The sequence below is a fragment of the Mobula hypostoma genome, chromosome 17, assembly GCF_963921235.1.
Source record: "Mobula hypostoma chromosome 17, sMobHyp1.1, whole genome shotgun sequence".
NCBI lineage: Eukaryota > Metazoa > Chordata > Chondrichthyes > Myliobatiformes > Myliobatidae > Mobula > Mobula hypostoma.
The window spans coordinates 40834501-40861375 of record NC_086113.1 but is presented as its reverse complement, the minus strand read 5'-3'; the positions used below and the strand labels follow the sequence as shown (position 1 = coordinate 40861375).

General features: G+C 40.0%; 1 protein-coding gene across 1 annotated transcript in view; it reads right to left on the bottom strand.

The window, feature by feature from the left end:
* The window catches only part of LOC134357962 (nucleotide-binding oligomerization domain-containing protein 1-like), a 33356-nt gene extending 8640 nt beyond the window's left edge, over positions 1-24716 (bottom strand). The window contains exons 1-10 of the mRNA XM_063069783.1: positions 24531-24716; positions 19650-19824; positions 14945-16754; positions 11588-11671; positions 9362-9445; positions 9186-9269; positions 6012-6095; positions 4664-4744; positions 3751-3834; positions 1495-1578 (exon numbers count right to left, since the gene is read on the bottom strand). Coding sequence (XP_062925853.1) covers positions 1495-1578; positions 3751-3834; positions 4664-4744; positions 6012-6095; positions 9186-9269; positions 9362-9445; positions 11588-11671; positions 14945-16754; positions 19650-19824; positions 24531-24716 — 2756 coding nt within the window. The remainder of the gene's footprint in view (positions 1-1494; positions 1579-3750; positions 3835-4663; positions 4745-6011; positions 6096-9185; positions 9270-9361; positions 9446-11587; positions 11672-14944; positions 16755-19649; positions 19825-24530) is intronic.
* Between the last annotated feature and the right edge of the window lie 2159 nt (positions 24717-26875).

The following is a 26875-nucleotide window of genomic DNA, read 5'->3' as shown; positions in this document are numbered from 1 at the left end:
TAACTATTTCCATGAAACTTCACTTAATTGGGCCAAAATATACTGGTCCCAATGTGCCACAGTTAACCGGAATCCATTGTATTAGAAATGAGGTGAGAGAGCGAGTCTATATGATAGTCAAGTAGATACCAATTAGTATGTGATGAGGTTAGGCATCTCTAGCAACATTTCATTTTTCTTTTGCCCCATCAAGTCTATTGTTGCTGTCCCATTATTCTCAATCCTCTATACTAGCAAGAGTCTGGGTGTGGAGATCATAATGATGTTATCTCCAAGGAACTGTATACTCAATACTGGTCAATTTATCACTTGTAGAACCAGCTTTATGATAAATGCAACAACACTTGTGTTGCATATGTCATAAAGCTACTACATGAGATAAAGTACTGTGATTCAGGGTTATGATACACTGGACAAATTACCTTAGACCAGCCTTGGTGCTTTTACCCCTACATATATTAAATTCCATGAAGAATAGAACCTTACTTTGAGCCATGCTAGAAAATGTACTGTATACCCCTTCAACTCATTTGCCTTATTAGAAGGGCAACAGATATCCCATCTGTGGATCCTGCCCTGAAGTGCTCAAATGCCTGTTGATGGACAGACTTTGGAATGCAATTTTGCTTTCAAAATCAAAAAAAAACTTTAACTAAACCAAGACTATATGATTTCAAAGTAATTTAAAAATATCTTCTGATTTAGTTGAGCAATGTGACGAAGGGGGAGCTACGTTAGGATTTATATAGAAACCTCGAGCTCATCTAGTGGATCAGTTGGTATAGGTGTGGGTAGTGCTCTATGACCAGAATGTATCTGGTTCAATTCTTTGTCTATGCAATCAGTTTCAAAGGAACATACTGTAGGAAAGAATTTAATGAAACATGATTATGGTCCTATAGCTTTATTACTTGATATTTGGTCTTATGATAAATCAATATATGAGTTTTTGATTCAAGTTGGAAAGCTATAATTAATGGTACACAATTGATCTAAGAACAACAAGATTTTAAAAATTGCTTAAAAATAAGATTTTAAAAGTTTGCTGTTTTGAGCACTGCAGGTTAAAAAGTTTGTCTTTCAAACAGACGGCATTATGAGAAGAATAGTAATTACTATTCTTCACATGCTTTTCTGGAAGAATTATGTGAACTAGAAGGATATGACTCCTGCATCTTGTGAAAATGATCTTTTAACTAAGGGCTAAATAACCTGCATTCAATTTTCTGATTGCAAGAATGACAGAAGTATTGGCCTCAGTACTACTAAACTAAGTGAAGATACTCCCACTCTAATTACAGTTCCATAACCTGGACAAAGAATGAGCCAGCAAGAAATCCAGGATATCAATGTTAATATTGCCATTGCCTATCAATATCTTCAAAATTAAAAAAAAAAATCTGCTGAAAATTGGCCAAATAACAGATTTGCCTTGCTTCATTCAGTAAAATTTATATCAGGCAGATGCTAATTTTACTGGGAATTTTGCCTTACCAAATCTCATCTATTGTTGTATTTCCTCTGAGTGACTGGAGGAGATGTGCAGCCCCTTTGGATGTTATCTTATTTTCATTCAACCTGTGAAGAATTCACCATATATATTGGTAATTTGTCTGCACACGCACTATGCACTTGATAAACTGAAGCTCACTGAGGAAATGAATCATGCAAATTTTACCTTTGCAATACTGCTTGCTTACTTTACTCTTAGCTATGGCAATGTATTGCCTTCTTAGAAGTAAACAAGCAAGTAAATGTGTATTGAGAAAGCCATTAATACAAGCAAGCACAAATATAAAGTAAATCAGCTTGGGAATTCATCTCCCGTAATCTGGTGATAATGATATTGCAATCTGGCAGGAAAATGATACTAGGAGCCTGATTTTGGTGTAAAATACATTGGTCCAGAGTGCTAGGCAACTTCAGATGACAATGTCTGGGCACACAAGTGAGAGACAAGTTTTTAACCTCAATGATGAGTTCCAGGTTCTAATGAGACTGGGATGCAGTCTCTCATGAATATGGTCAGAGAAGCATCACTGAGTGGCCTGGTGCTGGTGTCACAATTACAGAAGGGAGAGGAATTGGTGGCAGTGGCGGGTACTGAAGAAGCTCTTTCCTGATGAATATTCCAATGTTACATTATTTGCAGATATTCCATATCTCTTGTTATCCCAGACTGGCACAGAACTGGGGCTTGAAACACGTTTACATATCGGGTGTATTGAAGGACACCTAACATGATAGGTACAGCACCTCCATTTAAAAATGTAAAACTTTACCCAGTGTTTTAAGCCTTTGTAATCAAAGCAATGCTCCAAAAAAAAAAGTGAGGAGAGACTACATGGATCATGATCACAATCAGGAAGATATGAACAGTGGACAACTATTTCCACTGAATGATAATAAGAGGAGATGAATTCATAACCAATAATTTTTTTTTAAAATATGCATGGAAAGGGTAATTTAAAACCTGCTGAAAGTATAGAATTGATATATTTGTTTAGAAATTATATAGATAGTTATTCAAAAAGTACACTGTTTAAAGGATAGAGGACATAAACATGAGTAGGAAGGGGCTTGGCAACAAAAAGTGGTGAGCCCTCATCAAATAGGTAAAGTGTGTGTAAAAAAAAATGTAACAGCAGTGGATGTTAAAGCTTTTGGTCTTTCGTGAACAACATTTAAATACTGCAGGAGAAGGGAAAAGTTGGCTCATCCACTTAACTCTGAAATAAATTCATCTGCGTTAAAGAAGAGGGCAGAGAACTTAGCAGCAGGTATAGTCGGCTGTAGGAAGGCAAGAACAGGATTACAGAGTATAGGGGTAATTCAAAGGGGATCAGTAAAGAGATAGGTGTGAACATGTTGACAAGGCAGAGCCAGCTTTGGTGGAATTAGGATGTAAATAGGCAAGTCAATGCAATGGGCAAAGGGTGCGCCAGAACTCAGTTCCAATGAGAGCTTAAGCATTTTCCGTGCAATGACATCCCATGATTTGCATAACCAGAGATAAAGGTATGAGGGGGAACTCAATTTGTAAATCAGGAGGTGAGCAGAGAGAATTAGATGATAGGAACGTGCTCCAGTTCTTTTGGTCAATACCAGCGCACTTACCAAGTGTTTCATTCTGTCATTGGGAAGGATAATTACCTATAGACCTATCAGAATCTGCAAGCAGTAGTGTAACAACAGGGGCAGGAATATATTCTACTCTTAAATATCACCGGTCTTTAAATATTAAGCTTGCTTTGTGTATACTAGATTCAGGTCATACTTTTAAAGATCGAATTCTTGAGCCAGTGAAGAAATACAGTACACCACCTCACATGTACTCCTGTTATATGTTCCCCAACTTTTACACTATCTGGCTCCTCTCATCGCTGTTCTGTGAAACACCTTGGAACTTAGCATTGTAGCTATACTCTTTGACAATTTGAGAGCAAAGGCAAGCTGGAAGTAAATGAGCATATATGAATAATCATAGGTGCAATCAGTCAGAAGTTGTCTTTATGGTATGTAGCTGGGAATTGTAACAAAGAAACATTTTCTATTCCATATGGGTGACATCTATGCTTGAAGATAGTTAGAAACAAGTGGGAGCCTGTTAGCTTTCCAGCCCAGCAAACAAAACCAAAATTCTTCTTTTATGTTTTCTTTAATAGTCATGTAATAGGTTGATTTACTGTATATTAGAATATCAGCCTGTGGCATTTTGCAACTCACAGAAGGATACAAATCAAATATTACCATAACTTTTCCAAAGAGACATTCACTCTCAGCATTTCACCAAAGCTTTCAGCTGCTTCATCATCCAATTCATTTTGTGTCAACCTGCAAATTGGAAGGCAGAATATTGTATTGGAACCTCTATACTGAGGTTCTTGGGTTTATTGACCAGGCTGTATCTAATTTATTATGGAAATGATGTACAATTAATTATAAATTCAGAGTGTTTATTATTTACAACATGCTATAAGGTAGTTTAAAATTAGTACAAGTTGCTTCTGTAGAATTGATCACATCTAGTTATAACATGCATAATATTAAAACAGAGTGCTAATCCATTTGTTTGTGTTACTAATCCATTTGTCCCTTTTAAGGAAGATTTGGAGACTATGCCCCCAAGTTATTGACTCTCCAGCCATGGGAAACAAACTTCCAACATCCATCCTGATAAGGATTTCATGTTTCAGTGAAAACGCCTCTTATTCTATTACATTTACGGGAATATAATCCCCTTTTTGAGCTTTCTTCACAGGACAGACCTCCATTCCCGGTAATTCTATTTATTAGCTCTTCATTTTACCATCTCTGAAGCAATTCTGAATTGCTTCAAGTTTGATTTTCCATTGAATTAATTTGTCAATTAATGCATTTAATCTTTATTATAAGATGACTCTGTGCTTAGTAAAATAATGTTGTTAATTAACGTATAGCAAATATTTCTCATAAGTGCCACCTTAATTTAACTCTAGTGAATTTCTGAATACTAGAAAAATCAAATGAGCTGCTAAAAACTAAATTTCCTAAAACATTTAATTCTGGTTATAAACTGTATCAGTACTTGACAGGACTCATTTCAGAGTAAATAATCAAATAGCTGTACTCTGTCCTGTGATGTCTGCAATTGCTGAACATCGGTGTAAGTGCCTGTTTTTACCAGAATATCTTTAATGTGTTGTTGTTGCAGAGTGCCTTGGCCAAGTGTTGGCTGCCCTTCGAGATCCCGTTTGCTGCAAGGCTGGGCAAACACAGACACAATTCACTAATTTTCTTTTGCACTGTATGGAGTTCAATACATCAATGTAAAAAGAAACTAAAATCAGTTTAAAATAAAGGAACAATAAATTACATCCATATAGCACCTTTAAAACAATATCATATTCCAGTGTGTTTTAAAAAGCATTAACAACTATCATTTGACAGCAAACCACATTTTTAAAAAAATGATATTCATGTAGGTTTCTAAATGTTTGGTTAAAAGGTATGTCTTTAGGAAGAAAACTATATTTCCCCTGAATTCTCAGATGTTGGTGGTCAAAAAGATTGTAAAGTTTTGAAAACACTCCAATTTACAAAGGATTAAATATGGGATGCCAGGAGAAATTAAAATCATAATGACAACATCAATTGTAAATTTAATTATTACAAACTGAATATAACTGCTGAGAATTCAGTCGAAATATGGTAAATAAATAACAGCACATTCATTAGAACTAGTTGAAGACTTTCAATGCTTAATTACCTTAATCATTTTGTGACAAATTCCTGACACTTCCACATGAGATATTAAGTAGCAGTATGCTTGTTACATTACCAAAGTAGCTATCCAGAGAATGTAACTTTGAATGCAGCAAGAGAGTTTGAATTTATTTTTAAACACAGGAAATAAAATGGTGTGTGCAAGGTTGATGAGGAAATTGTCAGAAGATGAAACTTCAACTAGTTATTAGAAATGGCATTTCAGAAGAAACCCCATAATTCCTTTCTAGTTTAAACTATATATGGCTCAGTTTCACAATGACAAATAGCAGGAACAAGCCATTTGCCCACTCAAGTCCATTTCATTGTTTAATAAGAACATGGATTTTCTTTACCTTAGCACCACCTTCTTGTAGTGACTACTTAATATGCAAAAATCTACTGATTTATCTTGACTTGAACGTACCAGCTGCTGAGTCTCCATTGCCCTCTTGAGTAAAAAAATTCTGAATGCTCACCAACCTCCTAGCTAAAGAAATTTTTTCTCACCTCAGTCCTGAATCACTGGTCTCTTATTTTGACACCATAATTGCCCCCACCTCTATAATCACCCAGTCTAGGGGAATTATCATTCCTGCCATTATCTGCATCATTCCTGTCTAGTTCTGTAAATTGTTTAAATGAGATCACTTCTCATTCTTCTAAACGCTAGTGAGCACCAACCTAGTCCAGTTAATCTCTTTTTAAAGGATAAACGCTCATACCAGAAGTTTTGCATGTAAATGCTGTATAATAAACTTAATTACCTTAGATGTTTCAAACTGTGATGATTTGTTAATGCTTCTGCAAAGGCTTCAGCTCCTTTGTCTCCTAACTGATTTCCCCAGAACCTGGCAATCATTAAACTTTTACATTATTTTGGTGAATTGCATGAAATTTATAAACTGGAAGTAAAATGAAAAATAAAGATTTTTTTTCAATAATATTATTAATTGGTTCAATACATTTGGTTTTCAATTGTATAAATATTTTATTCATATCAATAATTTTTCATATCTGCAGAATATCCTTAAATGGTTTTTGAACTTTTTGAAGAGCAGCAACCAGCAAAGTGAACATTTTTTTCTTATTTATTCATTTATAGGATGTGGGAATCGTCAGCTAAGCCAGCATTTATCACCCATCCCTAGTTGCCCTTGAGATGGTGGTGATGAACCGCTGTAGTCCCTGAGGTGTAAGTACACCCACTGTGCTGTTAGGGAGGGAATTCCATGATTTTGACCCAGCGACAATGAAGGAATAGTGATACATTTCTAAGTCAGGATGGTGAGTGACTTGGAGGGGGATTTCCAAGTGGTGGTGTTCCCAGGTATCTGCTGTTCTCGTCCTTCCAGATGGTAGTGGTCGTGGGTCTGGAAGGTGCTGCCTTAGGAACTTTGGTGTGTTGTTGCAGTGCATCTTGTGGATAGTACACACTGCTGCAACTGTTTATCGATGGTGGAGGGATTGGATGCTTGTGGAAGGGGTACCAATCAAGTGGGCTGCCTTGTACTGGATGGTGTCAAACTTCTTGAGTGTTTATGGAGCTGCTCTCATCCAGGCGAGTGGCGAGTATTCCATTACACTCCTGACCTGAGCCTTGTAGATGGTGGACAGGCTTTGGAGAGTCAGGGGGTGAGTTACACACCGCAGGATTCCTAGCCTTTGATCTGCTCTGGTAGCCATGGTGTTTATATGGCTAGACCAGTTTCCTCTCAATAGTAACCCCAAGCTTGTTGATAGTAGGCAATTCAGTGATGGTGATGCTACTAAATGACAAGGGATGATGGTTACAGCCTCCCTTGTTGGAGATGGTCATTGCCTGGTACTCGTGTGGCTTGAGTGTTATTGCCACTTGTCAGCCCAAGCTGGATATTGTCCAGGTCCTGCTGCATTTGGGTATGAACTGCTTCACTATCTGAGGAGTCACGAATTGTGCAGAACCTTGTGCAGTCATCTGCAAACATCCCCTCTTCTGACCTTATGATGGAAAGAAGGTCATTGATGAAGCAGTTGAAGATGGTTGGTCCTAGAACACTTCCCTGAGGATGATATAGTTGACCTCCAACCACACAATCATCTTCCTTTGGGTCAGGTATGATTCCAACCAGTGGAGGGTTTTATCCCTAATTCCTACTGACTCCATTTTAGCTAGGGCACCTTGATGCCACACTCAGTCAAATGCTGCCCTGATGTCGAGTTAGCTTGTGTTAATAGTGCTGAGTATTAAATGTTTCCCTGGACAATCCCCTTACCCTTCTTAATGTTCCCTATTGTTGCTGAACTAACACCTGATATGGATGGATTATTTTATGAGGAAGGGGTGGGCAGGCTAAAGTTTAGAAACCATAGAAACATTTCAGCACAGAAACAGGCCTTTTGGCCCTTCTTGGCTGTGCTGAACCATTTTTCTACCTAGTTCCACTGACCTGCACCTGGACCATATCCCTCCATACACCTCTCATCCATGTACCTGTCCAAGTTTTTCTTAAATGTTAAAAGTGAGCCCTCATTTAGTACTTTATCTGGCAGCTCACTCCCACCACTCTCTGTGTGAAGAAGCCCCCACTCTAACGTTTCCTTTAAACTTTTCCCCCTTCACCCTTAACCCATGTCCTCTGGTTTTTATCTCCCCCAGCCTCAGTGGAAAAAGCCTGCTTGCATTCACTCTATCTATACCCATCATAATTTTATATACCTCTATCAAATCTCCCCTCATTCTTCTATAGTTTCTGTAGAACCATCTGAGTTTAGTACAACTGAGAGGGGGATTTATTGAAAAATATCAGGATATATGTAGAGAAGATGTTTCCTCATTAGAATTAGAAGGTCACTATTTATTAATAAGCCAGCACCACAAAATGAGGCAATATTTTTTCCTTAAGGATCGGGAGTCTTTGAAATTCTTCTTCAGATCACAGGAAGTAGAATTTGAGAGTATATTATAGATGGGGATAGACATTGCTTTACAAGGGTGTGAGTAGAAGGGAATGTGAAGAAAAAAGGCACAACAAGATCACCCATGATCTCACTGAAAGACACAATAGGCTTGAAAGGTCTAATCCTGCTGTAAATTCATACATTCTTCAAACAGTGCTAATGGACCAAATGGGGCTTCAATTTGAATGTTGTAACTGAGCTCGTCCATTATGTTCATGCCTAGTTAGTAAATAATAATAATAAAGAATGATAAATAATCAGGAAATGATAAGGAAGAATGCTTTGGATTGCTATCTTCCTTTGGACAGAGTACAATTTAGAAAAGTTTTGGTTATTAGCTGCAAAACTAAATTTAACACTCATCTACCAAATGGGTACACCCCCCCCTCCATTTTTGGGGCAATCAACAATCCCAGGAGCCTGCTATGCCACACACAATCCCACAATCCATTGCAGCACTGACCATGCAGTACCCTGACAGGTGCCTTTGTTCAGATAAGGCATTAAACAGAGAAAATATTTGCTCCTCTCTAGGCAGATGCAGAACGTCTCCTATTATTGCTTGAGGAAGAAAAAGGAACTTTTTCCTACAACACACACAAAATGCTGGAGGAACTCAGCAGGCCAGGCAGCATCTATGGAAACGAGTACAGTCGACGTTTCGGGCCGAAACCCTTCAGCAGGTCACTTCAATATGCATTCCACAAATAATTCAAAACTGATTATCTGTCATTACCAGCCCTGAAGGAACAAGTATTGGCACGTATTTTACATATTCCATGATTGGAAGAAAAGTACAAAAGCACACCAAAAGGGAGAACAGCTGATTTATTTTTAAACTGTAGCCAGTCACGTTCCTTCTTAAATGGGATAAGCCTCTACGACACCCAGCTTTTATACTCAAGAGCCAGAATCACCTGCCAGTGCAACGTTTGAGAAGTCTTCTGTTAGTATAACTTGCCCCCCACCCACACGCTTGCTAATTCTTTCATTTCACTCACCCCACATCTTCTATAGTTCTGCTTTTTTGAATTGCTTTAGCCAGGTAAGTTCCTCCTTTATGTGTAATCATATTTTTTCCCATTCTGTGTTAACAAAACAGATCTGGTTAGTTTTGTCATCGTCTGAAAATGTTTACTGGAAGAGAAAATTTGTAAACATAATAGAACCAACTTACTTCAAGTAAATAAGACTGGGACACACTTCAATCAGATCTGCAACATCCCTTGCACCAACATCACTTATGTAATTTTTGTAAAGTCTGAAATGTGAAATTGATACAGTAAAACTTATCCGAAAAGTGTCTCGAACTAACACAATGAGAAAGCTCTCGGTGTGGATTTAATGCTCTTCAGAGCTTCTACAGTTCTATTCTTACCCCCAGGTTTGGCAACATCCATTTATTTTTTAAATGATTCGGGGAGTTTCATGGAATCTGCTGGCACAGGAGGCAGTCACTAGTCCTATCATTCCCATACTGGCACTTAAGTGAGATGTGTGAACAGTGTCATCCCCATACGATACGCCATACCCACGTTACAAACGGGCTCCATTTTTTATAGACGTCTATAGGTTGATCTTGTTACATATGGGAAAAGAATATATGGTAATTATAGCTCCATGGTATCATATTGAATTGAATTGACATTAATACTAACATCCTTCACATACATGAGGAATAAAAATCTTTACATTACATCTCTGCCTAAATGTGCAATGTGGAATTTATATTAATTTGCAATAAATAGTACGTACAACAAGACAGTCAATATAACATAGAACTACAACTGTATCAGCGTGCATTAATAAGTCTGATGGTCTGGTGGAAGAAGCTGTCCTGGAGCCTGTTGGTCCTGACTTTTACGCTGCAGTACTGTTTCCTGGATGGTAGCAGTTGGAACAGTTTGTGGTTGGGGTGACCCAGGTCCCCAATGATCCTTCGGGCCCTTTTTACACACCTGTCTTTGTAAATGTCCTGAATAGTGGGAAGTTCATGTCTACAGATGCGCTGGGCTGTCCACACCACTCTCTACAGAATCCTACAATTGAGGGAAGTACTGTTCCCATATCAGGCAGTGTTGCAGCCAGTCAGGATGCTCTCAACTGTGCCCTTATAGAAAGTTCTTAGGATTTGGGGGCCCATACTAAACTGCTTCAACTGTCTGAGGTGAAAGAGGCACTATTGTGCTTTTTTTCACTACACAGCCAGTACATACAGACCATGTGAGATCCTCGGTGATGTTTATGCTGAGGAACTTGGCCGTTCACCTTCTCAACCACAAATTCATTGATGTCAATAGGGGTTAGCCTGTCTCCATTCCTTCTGTAGTCCATCAACCATTTAATGGGGTTGATGAGCACCAATTGACATGAATATTTGTCTTCCCCTGCCTAGTTATGATGCTACCGAATCAGGATGTCCCATTCTCAGTGGCTGATTTTGATGGGCTTAAGTTAAGCGGATGTTATTTTAAAACTCAAACCTAGCTTTAGACTCCACAAACCTGGGAAAAAAAGACTATCTCGTTTGTTCCAAGGAACACAGCCTATCCAATCTATCCCTATAACTCAAGATTGCCAGTGCCTGCAAAATCTTTGTGAATCTTTTCTGGGTTAAGCCCAACTTTCCATCATAATTGCACACAATACTTCAAGTGCAACCTCTCCAGAATCTTGTACAGCCATAACACGATGTCCCAACTGCTATTCTCATTGCCTTGTCTGCTGAAGGCAAGTTTGTGTATTCCTTCTTCATCATCCTATTTAACAGTCCTCAAAGCCCGGCCATTCACAGTGAATGCACTGGCCCAGTTTAACTTCTTAAAGTGCATTTCTTCCCACTTGTCGGAGTTAAAATTCCATTTGCCATTCCCTGCCCTTCTTCCCCAATTACTCAATATCTCATTGTAACCCTTGACAATGTTCTTCTCTGTACACAAGACACCAATTTTGGTTTTATCTGCAAATTGACTAATCATTCTAGCTATATTCTCAAGTAAATTATGTTTGTATAAATATATATGACAAACAACAGGGCACCCAACACTGATCTCTCTAGCACACCACTGGTCACAGATCTCTAACCTGAAAAGACTTCTTCCATGATCATCCTTGACTTCCTACCACCTATCCAATTGCCTAGCTCACCCTGGATGCTGGATCTTCTAACCTTCTGGACCAGCCTACCGTGCAGGACCTCGTTAAAAGCCTTGCTAACGTTCATACAGACAACGTCCACTGCTCTGCCCTCATCAATGTTCTTGGTCACATTTTGAAAGCCTCTATCAAATTTGTGTAAATATCAGGCCTTGCCTTTCCAAATAGCAAAAGAAAACCTGAAAATGAACAGAAAAATGTTAAGTTTAAAACCTAGGTGTCCAATGTACCACACAAGCATTCTCACCCAAGTACTCTGATCTGCTGATACTTTTTGAGTTCTTCCACCAAGATGTGTACGCCATGATCTGTGATTTGATTCACACTTAACCTATATTGTTTTAAAAAAAGAAGCAAGAAATGTTAAAATATTAATAATAGTGAACAAAAACTTAATTTCAGCTTCAGACATTGTTCAGATGCGGCCCAAGCTCAGTTGTTTTTATTTACATAGGGATGGTTTTGGGGGAAGATTAGGGCTTAGGGATAGGGATGAGGGGACTTTAGAGGTAAGGGGCAGTAATGAAGAGTCCAGTCTGGAGCTACATCCTGATTGCTGTGCTCTGTAACAGAAGACAAGTAATCCTCATGGATGGATGTCGGGTTGGCGGCTGCTGAAATGTAGACCAACGATAACATGGTCAATTGCCAAGGTCCAAGGGCCCCATTGATGATCGTTGGGGAGTCCTGGGGCTGGAGGATTTTTAGAGTCTGGAGTTCAAAGTCCCGTGATCGGCGAGTCCTGGGGTTGGTACCAAAGGTTGAAGACCAAAGTTGGCGAAAGTCGAGGCTCCTTCATTGGTGAGTGCGGAAGTCAGAGGCCTGATGTTGGCAACCCCTCAGGTTTTCAAGCCCTAGAGTTGGAGACCTATGTGAGTCTGTATTTCGAGGCCCAAGTTCAAAGTACCATGATCTGGAGTCAATACCAAATATCAAAGCCTGAAGGTTGAAGACCGAAGTCGGTGAGTCCACAAGTTGAGGTCTGATGGTCAAGGCCCCTGGGCCACCATGCTCTGAAGTCAGCGGCCCGCAATCTATGAGTCTGTGAGTCCGTGCCAGAGACTGGAGGTTGGAAGCCCAGAGGCAGCCAGTGCTGGGGTTTGAGGTCTGTCAATGTGAGTGAGTGAGTGAGTGAGTGGGTGAGTGGATGGGGGTGGGACAATAAAGGCTTGTTTTCCTGTTGTTGTTTTTGCAGCTTGTGGTGTTCTGATGAACATTGAAGGTATGCTATGTTGGTGCCAGAGTAGGTGGCAACGCTTGTGGCCTGTCCCCAGTGAATTACTGGGTTGTGTTGCTTGTTAATGCAAGTGGTGCATTTCGCTGTATGATTCAATATACATGTGATAAATAAATGAATCTGAAATCCAAAGTAATTATTTGGTCAATAGATCAAGAACATTTGGATGCATCGGACAGGATCACTCTATTACCCAATATTTTCATGGAGCTGCAGTGAATGTGTCAGCCCCTTCCAGACAATGCAGGGCTTGGGAAGGTGCTGGAAGTCAGCTGGACACCTCTCCCCTTCTCAGCACCCACTATAAGATTGTGGAGCATTCCACAATCAGTTGGCACGCTTCAAATCTGGCCCATCATCCATAATGTTTTACACCATCCAGTTTGCATACGTTCACTCAGATGACCTGTCTACATAATTTTTCAAATGTTTTGGACAACAACAATTGAAAGTGCTTTTAAATCATTTTTACAAACTATATAGTTTTTCTTTTAATTAAAAAAATGTCAACTTTCCAAATGTCACAGATCACCGGAAATACATGAACCCAGTGGGAAATCAGTCTGGCCTATCACGAGGCTGTCAGGCCCTCTAGGGGAAAGACTTCAAGATTGGATTCTAGACGCCCAGTCGTTTGGAACAACTACACTGGTGAAGCCTCCAGATTGTTGGATGTCTTCTGGCTGCAAATATTTAGTCTTGGTGGAGGGAGCTGGCAACAACTACAAGGCATAGGCCTAAGTCTTGTATCAGCCCCATTCCCACTGCAGCTGCAGATAAACTTTCGACACTGATATTGCAAAAACCAGCGTGCTTGAAATATGTTTTGATACATATTAATGAGCTGGCCTTGAGTGCAGAGAGCATACTGTGTCAAAGTTTGTAGATGGTACAAAATTTGTGAATCTGGTAAAGAGAACAGTAACACACTTCAGGAGGCTGAAGGAGACTGGTGAAGAAGGCAGATACGCATATTGCTAATGAAATTTCATGCAGAGAAGCGTGAAACATTACTTTGTGGCAGCAAAGGGGAAATTATCAAATGGTGTAATTTGAAAAAGAATACAGGAACAAAAATGCAAGCTAAACAGAATCATGAATGAAGGCAGCAGCATCTAGAAAGTCTGATTAAAAAAATATGAACTTGTTGGCTTTATTAGTGGTTAGGGATACCCAAGCAAAGGGAGTCATGGTTAGCAGTACACTGGCCGAGGCATCAGCTGGAGGTTTCTGGGTATTGCAATTTTGAAGGAGGCCACAACCACATCCTTGAAAAATGTATTTTCCCTTTTGGAGATTTGCTTATATCTCACAAGATCAGATAGGATCTGATCACGAACTGTTTTGAAAGGAAGGTGTTTCCATTTGTTCAAGAGTCAGTAATCAAAGGACACAGATTAATATAAAAAATCAGCAATGAAGTGAAGAAACTGTTTTTTTAAAAATAGACCTGAGCTGTATCATTCTAGAGTAAATAATTGACCAATACAGAGGGATCATTTGCTCAGTCAAATCTGTGCCCAGGGATCCCTGATGGCACTTGTTAGGGAAGGTCAGCCACACCTGATTCTGTGCAGTACAGCACAGAAAAAGACCCTTCAGCCCATCTGATCAATATCAAGCTATTATTCTGCTAGCCCCATTGACCTGTACCTGAATCATACTACTACTACTACTACAATGTCGACTCAGGCCTAGGGGGCCAGCGTCAGGCAAATGTAAGGCATAAGGCAAAGACCATAACTGTTCATAACTCTCCCATCCATTTACTTGTCCAAACATCTCTAAAAATGTTGAAATTGAACTTGCATCCACCACTTCTGCTGGTAGGTCTCTGAGTGAAGAAATTCCCCCTTATTTTCTCTTTAAATTTTTCACCTTTCACCTTTCTCCCTTAACCTCTAATTCTAGTCTCACCCAACCTCTGTGGAAAAAACCTGCTTGCATTTACCCTATCTACACCTCTCATAATTTTGTATACTGCTATCAAATATCCCCTCATTTTCCTACTCTCCAGAGAATAAAGTCCTAAACTTTACAATCTTTCTGGGTAACTCAGGTCCTCAAGTGTCAGCAACAGCCTTGTAAGTTTTCTCTGCACCCTTTCATTTTGCACGTTACAGTTGTAAAGCAGCAGTGCATTGTGGTATCAGTCTAGATCAGGCACTCACTTCTCCAGAGGCTTGATTCACGGACATTATATTAAGGGAACAGAGTGCTAATAATTATGTTGAGGTTATCACCTTAAAGATCAAACCCAATCCTGAATAACAGTGGAGAATTTTATTGTAGTATTAGACCCATTGGAAGTACCATAGTTCTATTTTTCAGGGTCTGAGGATACAATTATCTGGCAGTGGTGTTTACCTGAGAACTGTGAGCTGACTGAAGCAGCAGGCGAGCTGCTCCACCCCATAATCGTTGATGTTGTTGTTGTCCATATCCAGTGCCAGGGGTTTCTGGATGTGCCTCAGGGTGAATGCAAGCGCTCTGCAGTCCACAGAAGAAACATTGCAATAAGTCAGCTTGATATAGTCAGCACTGATGTATTTGGCTGCCATTTTGGATGCTGCCTCATTCTGCATTTCGAATATGTGTCGTATCAACCATATGAAGTGCGGCAGTAGGTGCACTCTGCAGCCGTTCGTGAAGTCTGGCTGAGGAAGACTTCGCAAATGTTTTTTCATACTGCTGAACAGGTAAGATGTTAGTAGTGCCTGCTTCTTCTTAACAGCAACAGGAGATGCAAGGCTCTGCATCAGATTAATATTGTTGTTAGACAACAAGCCACAAAGGAACAGCAATGTAAACTGCAGGGATTCACTGAGTGGCTTGAGAACCTCTTTGGAGGAATGCTTCTTTGGGTTCAGAAGAACCAAAAACAGTTTATTAATTGTGCTGATGGAGGATGCTGATGCATTACTGTAATTAAATGATGCTAGAAGCTCCTGTGGACTGATATCATCATCTAGAATCAATGAAAATGCAGCAAAAAATGACTGGATGGTTAAGTGAATATATTCATATGTTGATTGGTTCCCACATCCATTATATTGACCTACAGCTTTGATGAAACCCAACTGTAAATCTTCTTCACAAATTTTTGCTATCTCAATTTTCTCCTGGCTGAGCTCAAAATCACTTTTCTCAATTCCCTTTAAAGCTAATTTACCAATCCGCATTAGAGCTTCTTTTCTCTTTCTGAACACATTTAGTGGGCTTCTGTCTTTGCTTCTGTGTAGATTGTTCTGGGAATTATGGTTAAGGAAAACCTCAACCATAACCAAGTAGATATCAGTTAGTGTAATTGTCTGTGACAATGGCTGGGAACTATTTGTGCTCTGAAAGTGTTCATAGCATTTAAATATAATCCAACAAAACAATGGCACTGAACACAGACTGCACAGGTGAGGGTTTGCCTCCAGCTGGGTTAGAACCAAAGTCTGATCAGTCTTGTTTTTGAAAAACTTCTTCAAATAACCCAGCAGATGTTCCTTGGAAAAACCCTTCAGGGTCACTCTCCTCCTTACCATCCTCAGAGGTAGGTTTGTGCCTGTCCTCGCTGTCAACAATTTTTTGGAACCTTTTAATAACTTTCCTCGGAGAAGGTTCAACAACAGGGCTACTGGGTGTGTGGGCTCAAAGGGTGACGAGACATCAGGGATATCATTAAGGTCGCCATCTACATTAATTTCATCGAATCCATCCAGTGTGAAGAGAACAGTGGCTGGATGTTGTTGGATGTAATTGAATATCTCATCGTCATCCTTATCAGGGTAACAATTGTACTTGAACAGAAGATCTCGCAGACAGATCTTGTCTTCCTCCTTAAAGCTGTTGAACAGTCTGCATCTAAACTTGAAGAAGAACTTAACGTCAGCACAGAGCTCACTCTTTGACCACAAGTTCTGAAGTCGCTGGAGGAGTATGGTCTTTCCGACTCCAGCATCGCCTGTTACAAACACAGTTTCTGCATCTTCGTTAATGATTCCAGTGTCACCGAACAAATCCTCCAGGTGCGAAATGATTCCTATGGTTTCATTGACTGAACTGATGAGCTCCGTAAGAGTCTCAGTGTAAATGTCATCAAACAGAATATCCTCCTTTTGGGTATAAGATGAAATGAACCTGGTATCTTGTTGCAATGCACCTCGAAGCTTCTCAATATACTGAGAGACTGAAAGACAAACATTGAATTGAATAACATATACATGCATATAATCCAAAGTAGTGTGTAATCATATCAATCTCAGTTTCATGTAGCAAAATAATCATCCTCAGATTTTTGGCATACACTTTTTACGGTTAATCTTTCTAAGTAACATTCAGTTGCCACCTAATAAGTTTATCAGTTATAGGAATTGTTTCAATTCTGTTGCAGTTTGATAAAAATATAATAGGAATTTCATTTTAAAAAAGTGTTACTTCAATCCAAGGTATAAGCATCTGGTTGCACAGAGAAAATAACGGTGGTGAATAATTACTAATGTGTTTTGTTACTTCAGCAATTGATGGACTAAGAGAATGGAATGGTATTAAGATTTGAAGTACCAATTAGTTCAGTTTGGGCACTGCACCTTGGGAGACAACTCCTTGGGGTTCAACTCTAATCCAGCATATTATACTGGGTTTGAATGATTGCCCCAGGCAGCAAAGACTTCATCTACAATCCTTTGAATATACAGATTAAACAAAGGATAATTTAATTGAAGTTTTCAAGATAATCAAATATAATACTTCCAATCTGCGCCTTGTAAGGCATGAAAATACCCGATGCAGGCCTCTCATGGTCTGAGTCGACATTCCCTCCCCTCAAGGTAATCAAAGTGTTTGATATTACTGGATTCACTGAGTGGAGAAATTTGGAACAAGGCAAATCTTAAAGTTGAAACAAAAACATGAAGGTGATGTCACGAAGGAAAGAGGAAACGCATCTTTGTCCTCTCAGTCCTCTTGTGGAACAGAAAAATTGAAAATGGAAATTGACAAATTTTTGTTTAGGAAGGGGTCTTAAATGTTCAGGATCTAAGGTAGACAGACAGAATTAAGATGTCGATCCTTCATAATCTCACTCAACTGTGAGACTCTTTCAATGGCTAGTTGACATGCTTATGTTTCCATAGAGCTCAACTTAAACAAGTGCTGATGGACTCAGGTGTGGTCTCCCAGCCAGAGAGCATTTCTAGCAAGCTTACAAACTCTGGTGATTACTAGCTGCCTTGAGATGCTGCCACTCCCTTTGTTCGAGTCTCTGCAGCGTGTATGGTGAAGGTATTCTATAATGTCACTAAATTGGGAATTCTGAGATATTGATGCAGCAGCAAAAAAAGAAAACATAAAGATTTTGCTGGAGTATTGGTATTCCCCTCCATGTTGCAGATGTTGAAGTGAATTTCAACCCTTCTGATTGTATCAGCCATAGTGCACAAATCATGGAGGGATTGTGAAGTTCTGCAGTAAAAGAACCAATCAAGTACACTGTTCCAAAATAATTGTTCTAAATTATACATTTTATCTCATAACCAAAAACTGAAATGTGCACCTACAACATAACAATGGGTTGGCTTTGAAGGAAATGATTATGCACAGAAGACAATTATCCCTTTGATTGTAGACACGGAAGACCGCAGATGCTAGAATCTAGAGCGGCAAACAATCTTCTGGGAGAAACTCAACAGGTCAAGCAGCATCTAATGATGGAAGAAGGAATTGTCAATGACTTGGGTAGAAACCCTGCATCGGGACTGAGAGGGGAGAATATCCACTTACATTTACAAAAAACCCACCCACTTCCACAGCTATTTAATCAAAGCTTCTTTCTTCCTTGTCTATTGTAAGTATGTCATGCCTTCCTCCTAGTTTCTCAGTCTCTAACTCATATCCTCTCAGGATGAGGCCTTTCTTTCCAGGGCATCTGAAATGGCTTTTTTTAAGGAAGCATGACTTTCCTTCTATGGTGGTTGGAGGAGTCCACTCTTGCATTTGATGTTTCTTATATTTCTGCTATCACCCCATCACCCGCCAGACAGAACAGAGGTAGAGTCCTAGTCCCTACCTCTGTCATTTCTACTTGCTACAACAATGTCCCACCACCAGAAAATCTTCTCCATCCTCCCCTCCCTGACCCCAGGCATCTTCCCCTGCAACTACAGGCTGTATATCATCTCTCACCTAAACAGCCCTTCCAGGTCAGGCAAAGTTTCACATGCACCTCCTCCAACCTCCGATCTGATTTCCATGCCATCAGCGAGCCCTCTGCTACATAGGCAAGAGACCAAGCACAGACTAGGTGACCATACTGCAGAGCACCTGTGGTCTACCTGCATTTAATATTCCGAGTTCCCAGAAGCACTGCCGTTTCAAATACTTTTCTGACCTGTCCATCCTAAGCTGCCTTCACTGCTAGGGTAAGGCCTAACAGTCATTGTGTCTGGTTAGTCTAAACCCCAATGGCATGAGCATTGAGTTTTCCAACCCTCCCCTATCTTCCTCTGGTTACATCTATCTCTCCCTAAATGGTTCCCATGACACATAGCAAAGCCCGGCACTGGTATCCCTTCATGTTGCTGTTTATCTCCCTCCAGTAGCTGCCTCCCTTCCTCCCCCACATCTCACTCCATCTGACTCTCTTTTTCTCTCCGTTTATTATCCACCTGCCTCTGTGTCCCATCTCCACCCTGTCCATTATCCACCTCTCGTACTCCTGTCTCACCACTCCCCTCTCCTCCTTGTACTGGCCATCTTCTTTCTCAGCCCTGATGTAAGGTTTCAATCCGAAATGTTGACAATTTTCGCCCTGCCCCCACCCATACGCAAACAGATGCTGTTTGATCTGCTGAGCTCTTTAAACCGTTGATCTCCTCAATTATCTTGTTGTCTGTGAGTGTTTAATGGTTCCAACAATACAGCATGGTATCATTCTCGTGCCCTGAGACAATGGGTTGATGATTCTCAGCTAACAGAACAGCCTGTTCAGTCACCCAAAGGTATGTGGTAAATGCTAAATTACTAGCCCAGGAACAACCAATAAACAATGTAGCCACATGTATTTGTGAGAAGCTCGCTCACTTACCTGAATCTGTAATAAGCACCGGCTCTCTCAGTAAATGAGCTGGTGGGCTGCAATGAACTTCTTTCAACCAAGGCTGAACATCTGAGTAAATTTCTTTGGCAGAATGCAGAATAAATACAAAGTACTGTGCGCATTCTTCTCCTTTAGACATTATGATGTCCAGTATTTTACGCACCTGAATAGATTTTTAAGATAAACACTATATTTATTTCTTTTCAATGCACACATATTATTTACTTACTATTATTATTTATTTTTTTTATATTTGCACCGTTTGTCTGCTTTTGTACACTGGTTGTTTGTCATTCTTTATATGTAGTTATTCATTGATGATACTGTATTTCTTTGTTCTACTGTAAATGCCTGCAAGCAAATGAATCAGGGTTGTATGTGGTGACATATACGAACTTTGATAATAAATTTACTTTGATCTTTGAACTTTTATTCATGTTGGAAATGTTTCAAGAGAACTATTTTTGACAAAGTGTTGGAGGAACTCAGCAAGTCAGGCAGCAGCTATGGAAAAGAGGAAACAGTTTACTTTCCGGTTCTTGGTCAGGCTCAACAGCCTCAGATTTGGTTTGCATGAAAATCACTAAAAATATGGCATTGCGTGTCAGTTTCAGTGCAATTGAGAAAGATTTATCATAAACACATAGAATGATACTTGAACCTGAATAGTTTTTTTTTGAAGAAAAGATAAACACTATATTTATTTCTTTTCAATGCACAAGTCAAATCTGGTTAACAAACATTTTTGGCCATTACACAAAATCATTTATTTGTAACCATTATGGAAATGTGTGAATCACAACCTGTGAGGGAAGGATATTTCAGTAAATTACATGGTGTGAAATTTTACTGAAGTGTCTGCTTGAGCTGTGAAACACATTATAGGTTTTGTACTTAGAAACACATATATTGTCCCTTGAGGAAATGGACCTAACCAACAAAATTAAAGAGAATTCCTAAACCTTTTTAAAAATATTAAAATCAAGAGGAAAGCGAGGGAAAGAGTAGGCCCCACCAGGAACCAAAAGGGAAGTATTTGTGTGGGACCAGGGGATATGTGTTGTGTCCTGAATGAATGCTTCACTAGGAAGAAGCATGTGGAGTTAGGGGAGGTATAGGCTGATAGTTTGGAACATGTGCATCAGAGAAGAGGAAATGTTAGAGATGTGCACTTCAAGAAGGGCAAATCCCCAAGGCCTAATGAAATCAATCCCAGGTGTTGTAGGAAACAAGGGACCATAAGACATGGAAGCAGAATTAGGCCATTCAGCCCATCGAGTCTGCTCTGCCATTCCATCATGGCTGATCCTGATCCCACCGAACCCCATACACCTGCCTTCTCGCCATATCCTTTGATGCCCTGACCAATCAGAAAACTATCAATTTCCACTTTAAATGTACCCAAGGACTTGGCCTCCGCTACAGTCTGTGGCAGAGTATTCCACAGATTCAACACTCTCTGGCTAAAAAAAAAATCCTCCTTACTTTAAAAAAAAGTTCTGCTGAAGGGTTTCGGCCTGAAATGTCAACTATACTCTTTTCCATAGATGCTGCCTGGCCTGCTGAGTTCCTCCAGCATTTTGTGTGTGTTGTTTGGATTTCCAGCATCGGAAATTTTCTCTTGTTTGTGATTGGATTTCCTCCTTACGTCTGTTCTAAAAGGTTGCCCCTCTCAATTTGGAGGCTGTGTCCTCCAGTTCTGGATACCCCACCAGAGGAAACATCCTCTCCACATCCACCTTATCTAGTCCTTTCAACATTCAGTAAGTTTCAATGAGATCCTCATGCATTCTTATAAATTCCTGTGAGTACAGACCCAAAGCTGACAAAACCTCCTGCTATGTTAACCCCTTCGTTCCTGGAATCATCCTCGTGAACCTCCTCTGGACTCTCTCCAATGACAACACATCCTTTCTGAGAGAGGGGGCCTAAAACTGTCAGATTGCTGGAGCTCGGAAGAAACTCCGGTATCACTTTTGGCGGTGGGCAACGTACTAGAAGGCAGGATGGTAGCTAATATTATTTCCAGGATCAAGAAGAACGTTAGAATAAGCTTGGGAGCTACAGGCTTGTGAACTTTGTCAGTAGCAGGGAAATAGTTGGGATTTTTTTTAGGGATAAGATTAATGATAACTTGGAAAGGCAGGTGGGGGGTAGGTTCAGCATGGTTTTGTGCATTGAAAGTGCTGCCTCAAAAATCAAAATGAGTTTACCGAGGAGGATACTGAGAAAACTGAAGGCAAGGTGGTATGCAGAGCTTCAGCAAAGCCCTTGACAAGATCCTGCATGGTAGACTGATCCAGAAAGTTAGGGTATATGGGGCCCAAGGTGTTTTGGCAAACAAGATCAAAAACTGTTTTGGTGGTAGAAGACAGAGTGTAGTGGTCATGGAGTGTATTTTTTTTTCTGATTGAAGCCTGTAGACAGTGACCATAAGTGTTTGTCTCTTATATAAATCACATGACATGAAGACTGGTAGAGTTGTAGATATCAAGGATGATTGCTTAAGAATACAGGGGGACATAGATCAGCTGGAGTGGTGGCAGATAAAATTTAATCCAGAAAAATGTGAGGCATAACGTCGGTGGTGGGGAAACTGCTGGAGTCAGTTATCAAAGATGTGATAACAGCACATTTGGAAAGCGGTGAAATGATCGGACAAAGTCAGCATGGATTTGTGAAAGGAAAATCATGTCTGACGAATCTCATAGAATTTTTTGAGGATGTAACTAGTAGAGTGGATAGGGGAGAACCAGTGGATGTGGTATATTTGGATTTTCAAAAGGCTTTTGACAAGGTCCCACACAGGAGATTAGTGTGCAAACTTAAAGCACACGGTATTGGGGGTAGGGTATTGATGTGGATGGAGAATTGGTTGGCAGACAGGAAGCAAAGAGTGGGAATAAACGGGATCTTTTCAGAATGGCAGGCGGTGACTAGTGGGGTACCGCAAGGCTCAGTGCTGGGACCCCCGTTGTTTACAATAGATATTAATGACTTGGATGAGGGAATTAAATGCAGCATCTCCAAGTTTGCGGATGACACGAAGCTGGTTGGCAGTGTTAGCAGTGAGGAGGATGCTAAGAGGATGCAGGGTGACTTGGATAGGTTGGGTGAGTGGGCAAATTCATGGCAGATGCAATTTAATGTGGATAAATGTGAAATTATCCACTTTGGTGGCAAAAATAGGAAAACAGATTATTATCTGAATGGTGGCCGATTAGGAAAAGGGGAGGTGCAACGAGACCTGGGTGTCATTATACACCAGTCATTGAAAGTGGGCATGCAGGTACAGCAGGCGGTGAAAAAGGCGAATGGTATGCTGGCATTTATAGCGAGAGGATTCGAGTACAGGAGCAGGGACGTACTACTGCAGTTGTACAAGGCCTTGGTGAGACCACACCTGGAGTATTGTGTGCGGTTTTGGTCCCCTAATCTGAGGAAAGACATCTTTGCCATAGAGGGAGTACAAAGAAGGTTCACCAGATTGACTCCTGGGATGGCGGGACTTTCATATGAAGAAAGACTGGATGGATTGGGCTTGTACTCGTTGGAATTTAGAAGATTGAGGGGGGATCCGATTGAAACGTATAAGATCCTAAAGGGATTGGACAGGCTAGATGCAGGAAGATTGTTCCGGATGTTGGGGAAGTCCAGAACGAGGGGTCACAGTTTGAGGATAGAGGGGAAGCCTTTTAGGACCGAGATTAGGAAAAACTTCTTCACACAGAGAGTGGTGAATCTGTGGAATTCTCTGCCACAGGAAACTGTTGAGGCCAGTTCATTGGCTATATTTAAGAGGGAGTTAGATATGGCCCTTGTGGCTACGGGGGTCAGGGGGTATGGAGGGAAGGCTGGGGCGGGGTTCTGAGTTGGATGATCAGCCATGATCATAATAAATGGCGGTGCAGGCTCGAAGGGCCGAATGGCCTACTCCTGCACCTATTTTCTATGTTTCTATGTTTCTATAATGCATTTATGCATTCGGGTCATCTAATGCTGGCAGGACATGAATTGTAAATAGCTGGGACTTTAGAAGTATTAATGTATTGAAGGGTGTTGGAGCTTGGGCTACAAAATCATACCTCACCGAAAATGACAACATAGGTGGTTAAGGTAGTGAAGGCATGCCTCCATAAGCAGATGTATGAAGAGTAAGAATTGGGATATTATTGGTTAGGCCACGCTTGGAAAAGGATGTCGTGGTGTTTGAAAGTGTGCTGAAGTGATTCACCAGAACATTGCTCGGAAGATAGGGCTTTAATTACAAGCAGAAATTGGACAGGCTGGGATTATTCTCACTAGAACATAGGAAGTTGAGGGATAATTCAATTTAGAAAGTTTTGAGGGGAATAGTTAGGGAAGATGGTCAGTCTTTTTGCAAGGGTACATAGGTTTGAGGTCAGAGAGAAATTTTTGAAGGGGATCTGATGAACATTTTCCCACACAGAAGCTGGTAGTTATTTGTAACAAGCTGCCAGAAGAGGTGACACAGTATCAGCATATAAAAATTATTTGAGTGGGTGCATAGATAAGAAAGCAATAGAGAGATATGGGCTAAATGCAGGAAAATGGGGTAAGGGTAGACTGGTATCAGTCAGACTAATGGGCCTGTTTCCATTCTGTAAACTCTATGATTGCGTAGGCCTAGGGTGAAATACTGATATTTAGTGATCTTCTACCAGTAGGTGTAACTGGGATTTGGTATCACACAAGGAAATGAACCACATACAAGAAATGCACCACGCATAGCAAACCAAGCTGGCTTCAGCATGTGCATTTTCTACAATTCCCCTGATAGAATAACATGGTGAGTGAATTTCAAAAACCAGGCCAGTCGGTAAAAGTAGTATTTTTCATTGATCATACCTTTTCATGCCGAGTAACACTCTGCTGTATGAACTCTGTATCTTCACATGTGAAATATCCAGAACGTAGCAAGTTATCCAGGATGCAATCAGTGTTTTTAATTCCACTGACCAGCTCCACCCGATGTGAGGTGACAAGAACAAGGTATGAGGAAGCACACTGACTAAGAGCCGCAGTTTGCTCCATAGCAAAGTTTTGGAGTTCAAAAATCAGCTTTTCTAAAGGAAGCAAAAGTCAGTAATATCACTTAAAATCTATAAACTGATTACTGTATATTAATAACTATTAGTTCACATTCTCCCTTCAAAGAGTCTCAGAGTAAGTGGATCCAAACTATACTGGGACAGTGTACATGGAAAAAGTGAATCCTATTAATTGATCAATTCTTGCCAAAATATCATGATTATACTACATAGGTGCGGTTTGTGTCCACGCATATTGCAGACAATGACAGAAAAAAAATCATGCACAATTAGCAAAAAATGTTATAAAAATAACACTATTTTTGCACCATCTCAGTAGATCTTTGAGGGCTGGAATTATGCAACTCCTGTCAATAATAAGGAATAATTCGGCCTTCTATAGATTTCTCACATTTCACGTAAATCCTCCTGACCCTTAATTCACTCAAAGTTGTGCTGCCCCAGGAAAGAATTTATGCAAAGCACTGGATTAATGCCACAGTAGCATAGCAATTAGCATAATTCCAGTTTGGGGTGATCTGGAGTTTGGAGATCAATCCCACCATTCTCTGTAAGGAGTCTCTATACATCCTCCCTGTGGAATGCATGGGTTTTCTCCGCTTTCTTCCCACAGTCCAAAGGTCTACCAGGTAGGTTAATTGGTCACTGTAAATTGCCCCTTGATGAAGTTAGGGTCAATCGGGGTTGTGGGACTGCTGGGGTGGCATAGTGTGAAGGGCCGAAAGGGCCTACTCCTACACTGTATTACAAAATAAATCAACAGAGTAATGTTTTCACAAACAGTCCTGACGAAGGGTCTCGGCCCGAAACGTCGACTGTGCTTCTTCCTATGGATGCTGTCTGGCCTGCTGCATACCACCAGCATTTTGTATGTGTTGTGTAGATTAATGTTTTCATTACTCAAAGCTGAACCAGTCTCACAGCCCTACATACAACATTTTCATTCATTGAATGGTCTTCCATGATAAACTTCGGCTTTGTCTGATGCTGCTGTCTGGTGCACCCTCGTTACCATTCAGAAATAATAAGCTGACTGAACTGCAAACTCCAAATCTTTCTCCTTTAATACATATCCCTCCTCCTCCCTTCCCTACTCTCCCAAGTTTAAGGAATCTTTAAACTAACTTCTTTGATCGACGTTTTACTCAAATACCCTGATATCATTTTTTTTTGTCCAGAGACTATAGTGTTCTGTGCAATGAATTGGGGCAATGCACTATGTTAAAGAGAAAACAGAAAACATTAACTGCTTTTCAATAACTATGTATGAATTATAATTCTGAGGATTTTTATTTTGGGACAAGGTTATACATTGCCCATTCCTTTTGGATTTGGGACAAGGTTATCATATATTCCCCATTCCTTTTGGATTCGGGACAAGGTTATCATATATTCCCCATTCCTTTTGGATTCGGGACAAGGTTATCATGTATTGACCATTCCTGTTGCTCTTGAGAAGATACTGCTATGCAACCCATCAAGTCAGAGTGCAGTTTGGAGCTCCATGCGGTTATAAGGAATGGAGTCACAGTTGGTCTAGATTAAGAACAGACAGCAGATTTCTTTCCATTAAAAAAGTTGCAAACCAGATAAGTTTTTCTGACAATCTGGCAGCTTCATGCTCAGTTTTACTGATACCATTTGTTTTTATTTCCAGATTTTTAAAAATGGAATTTTTAGAAGCACATTAATTCAAAATTATTATAAAGGTTTTGTAGCACTGCTGAACAGGTAGCTTAAAGTATGGAAATTTGTTTTGTTGTTTTAGGAGAAAAGCTACTTTCATAACCTTGTGGCAACCCATGTTTTCAGTCAATTAAGTATACTCATAACCTTGGATAGCTGTAATAATTGAAATGTTTACAACACAGATTTAATGTTTAACAGCAATCTGATGTTAAATGATTTAATGGATTATATGTTCGGATTTCTCTGAAATTGTGAAATCTACAGAACCAGCTTCCCTCAGCTCAACAGTGAACTTATTCCATAAACCAAGGACTCATTTTCAAGGATTCTACAACTCATGTTCTTAGTATTATTTACTTATTATTATTATTCATTTTTTATATATTTGCACAGTTTGCTTTTGCGCACTGGTCGTTTGTCAGTCTTTATATGTAGTTATTCACTGATTATATT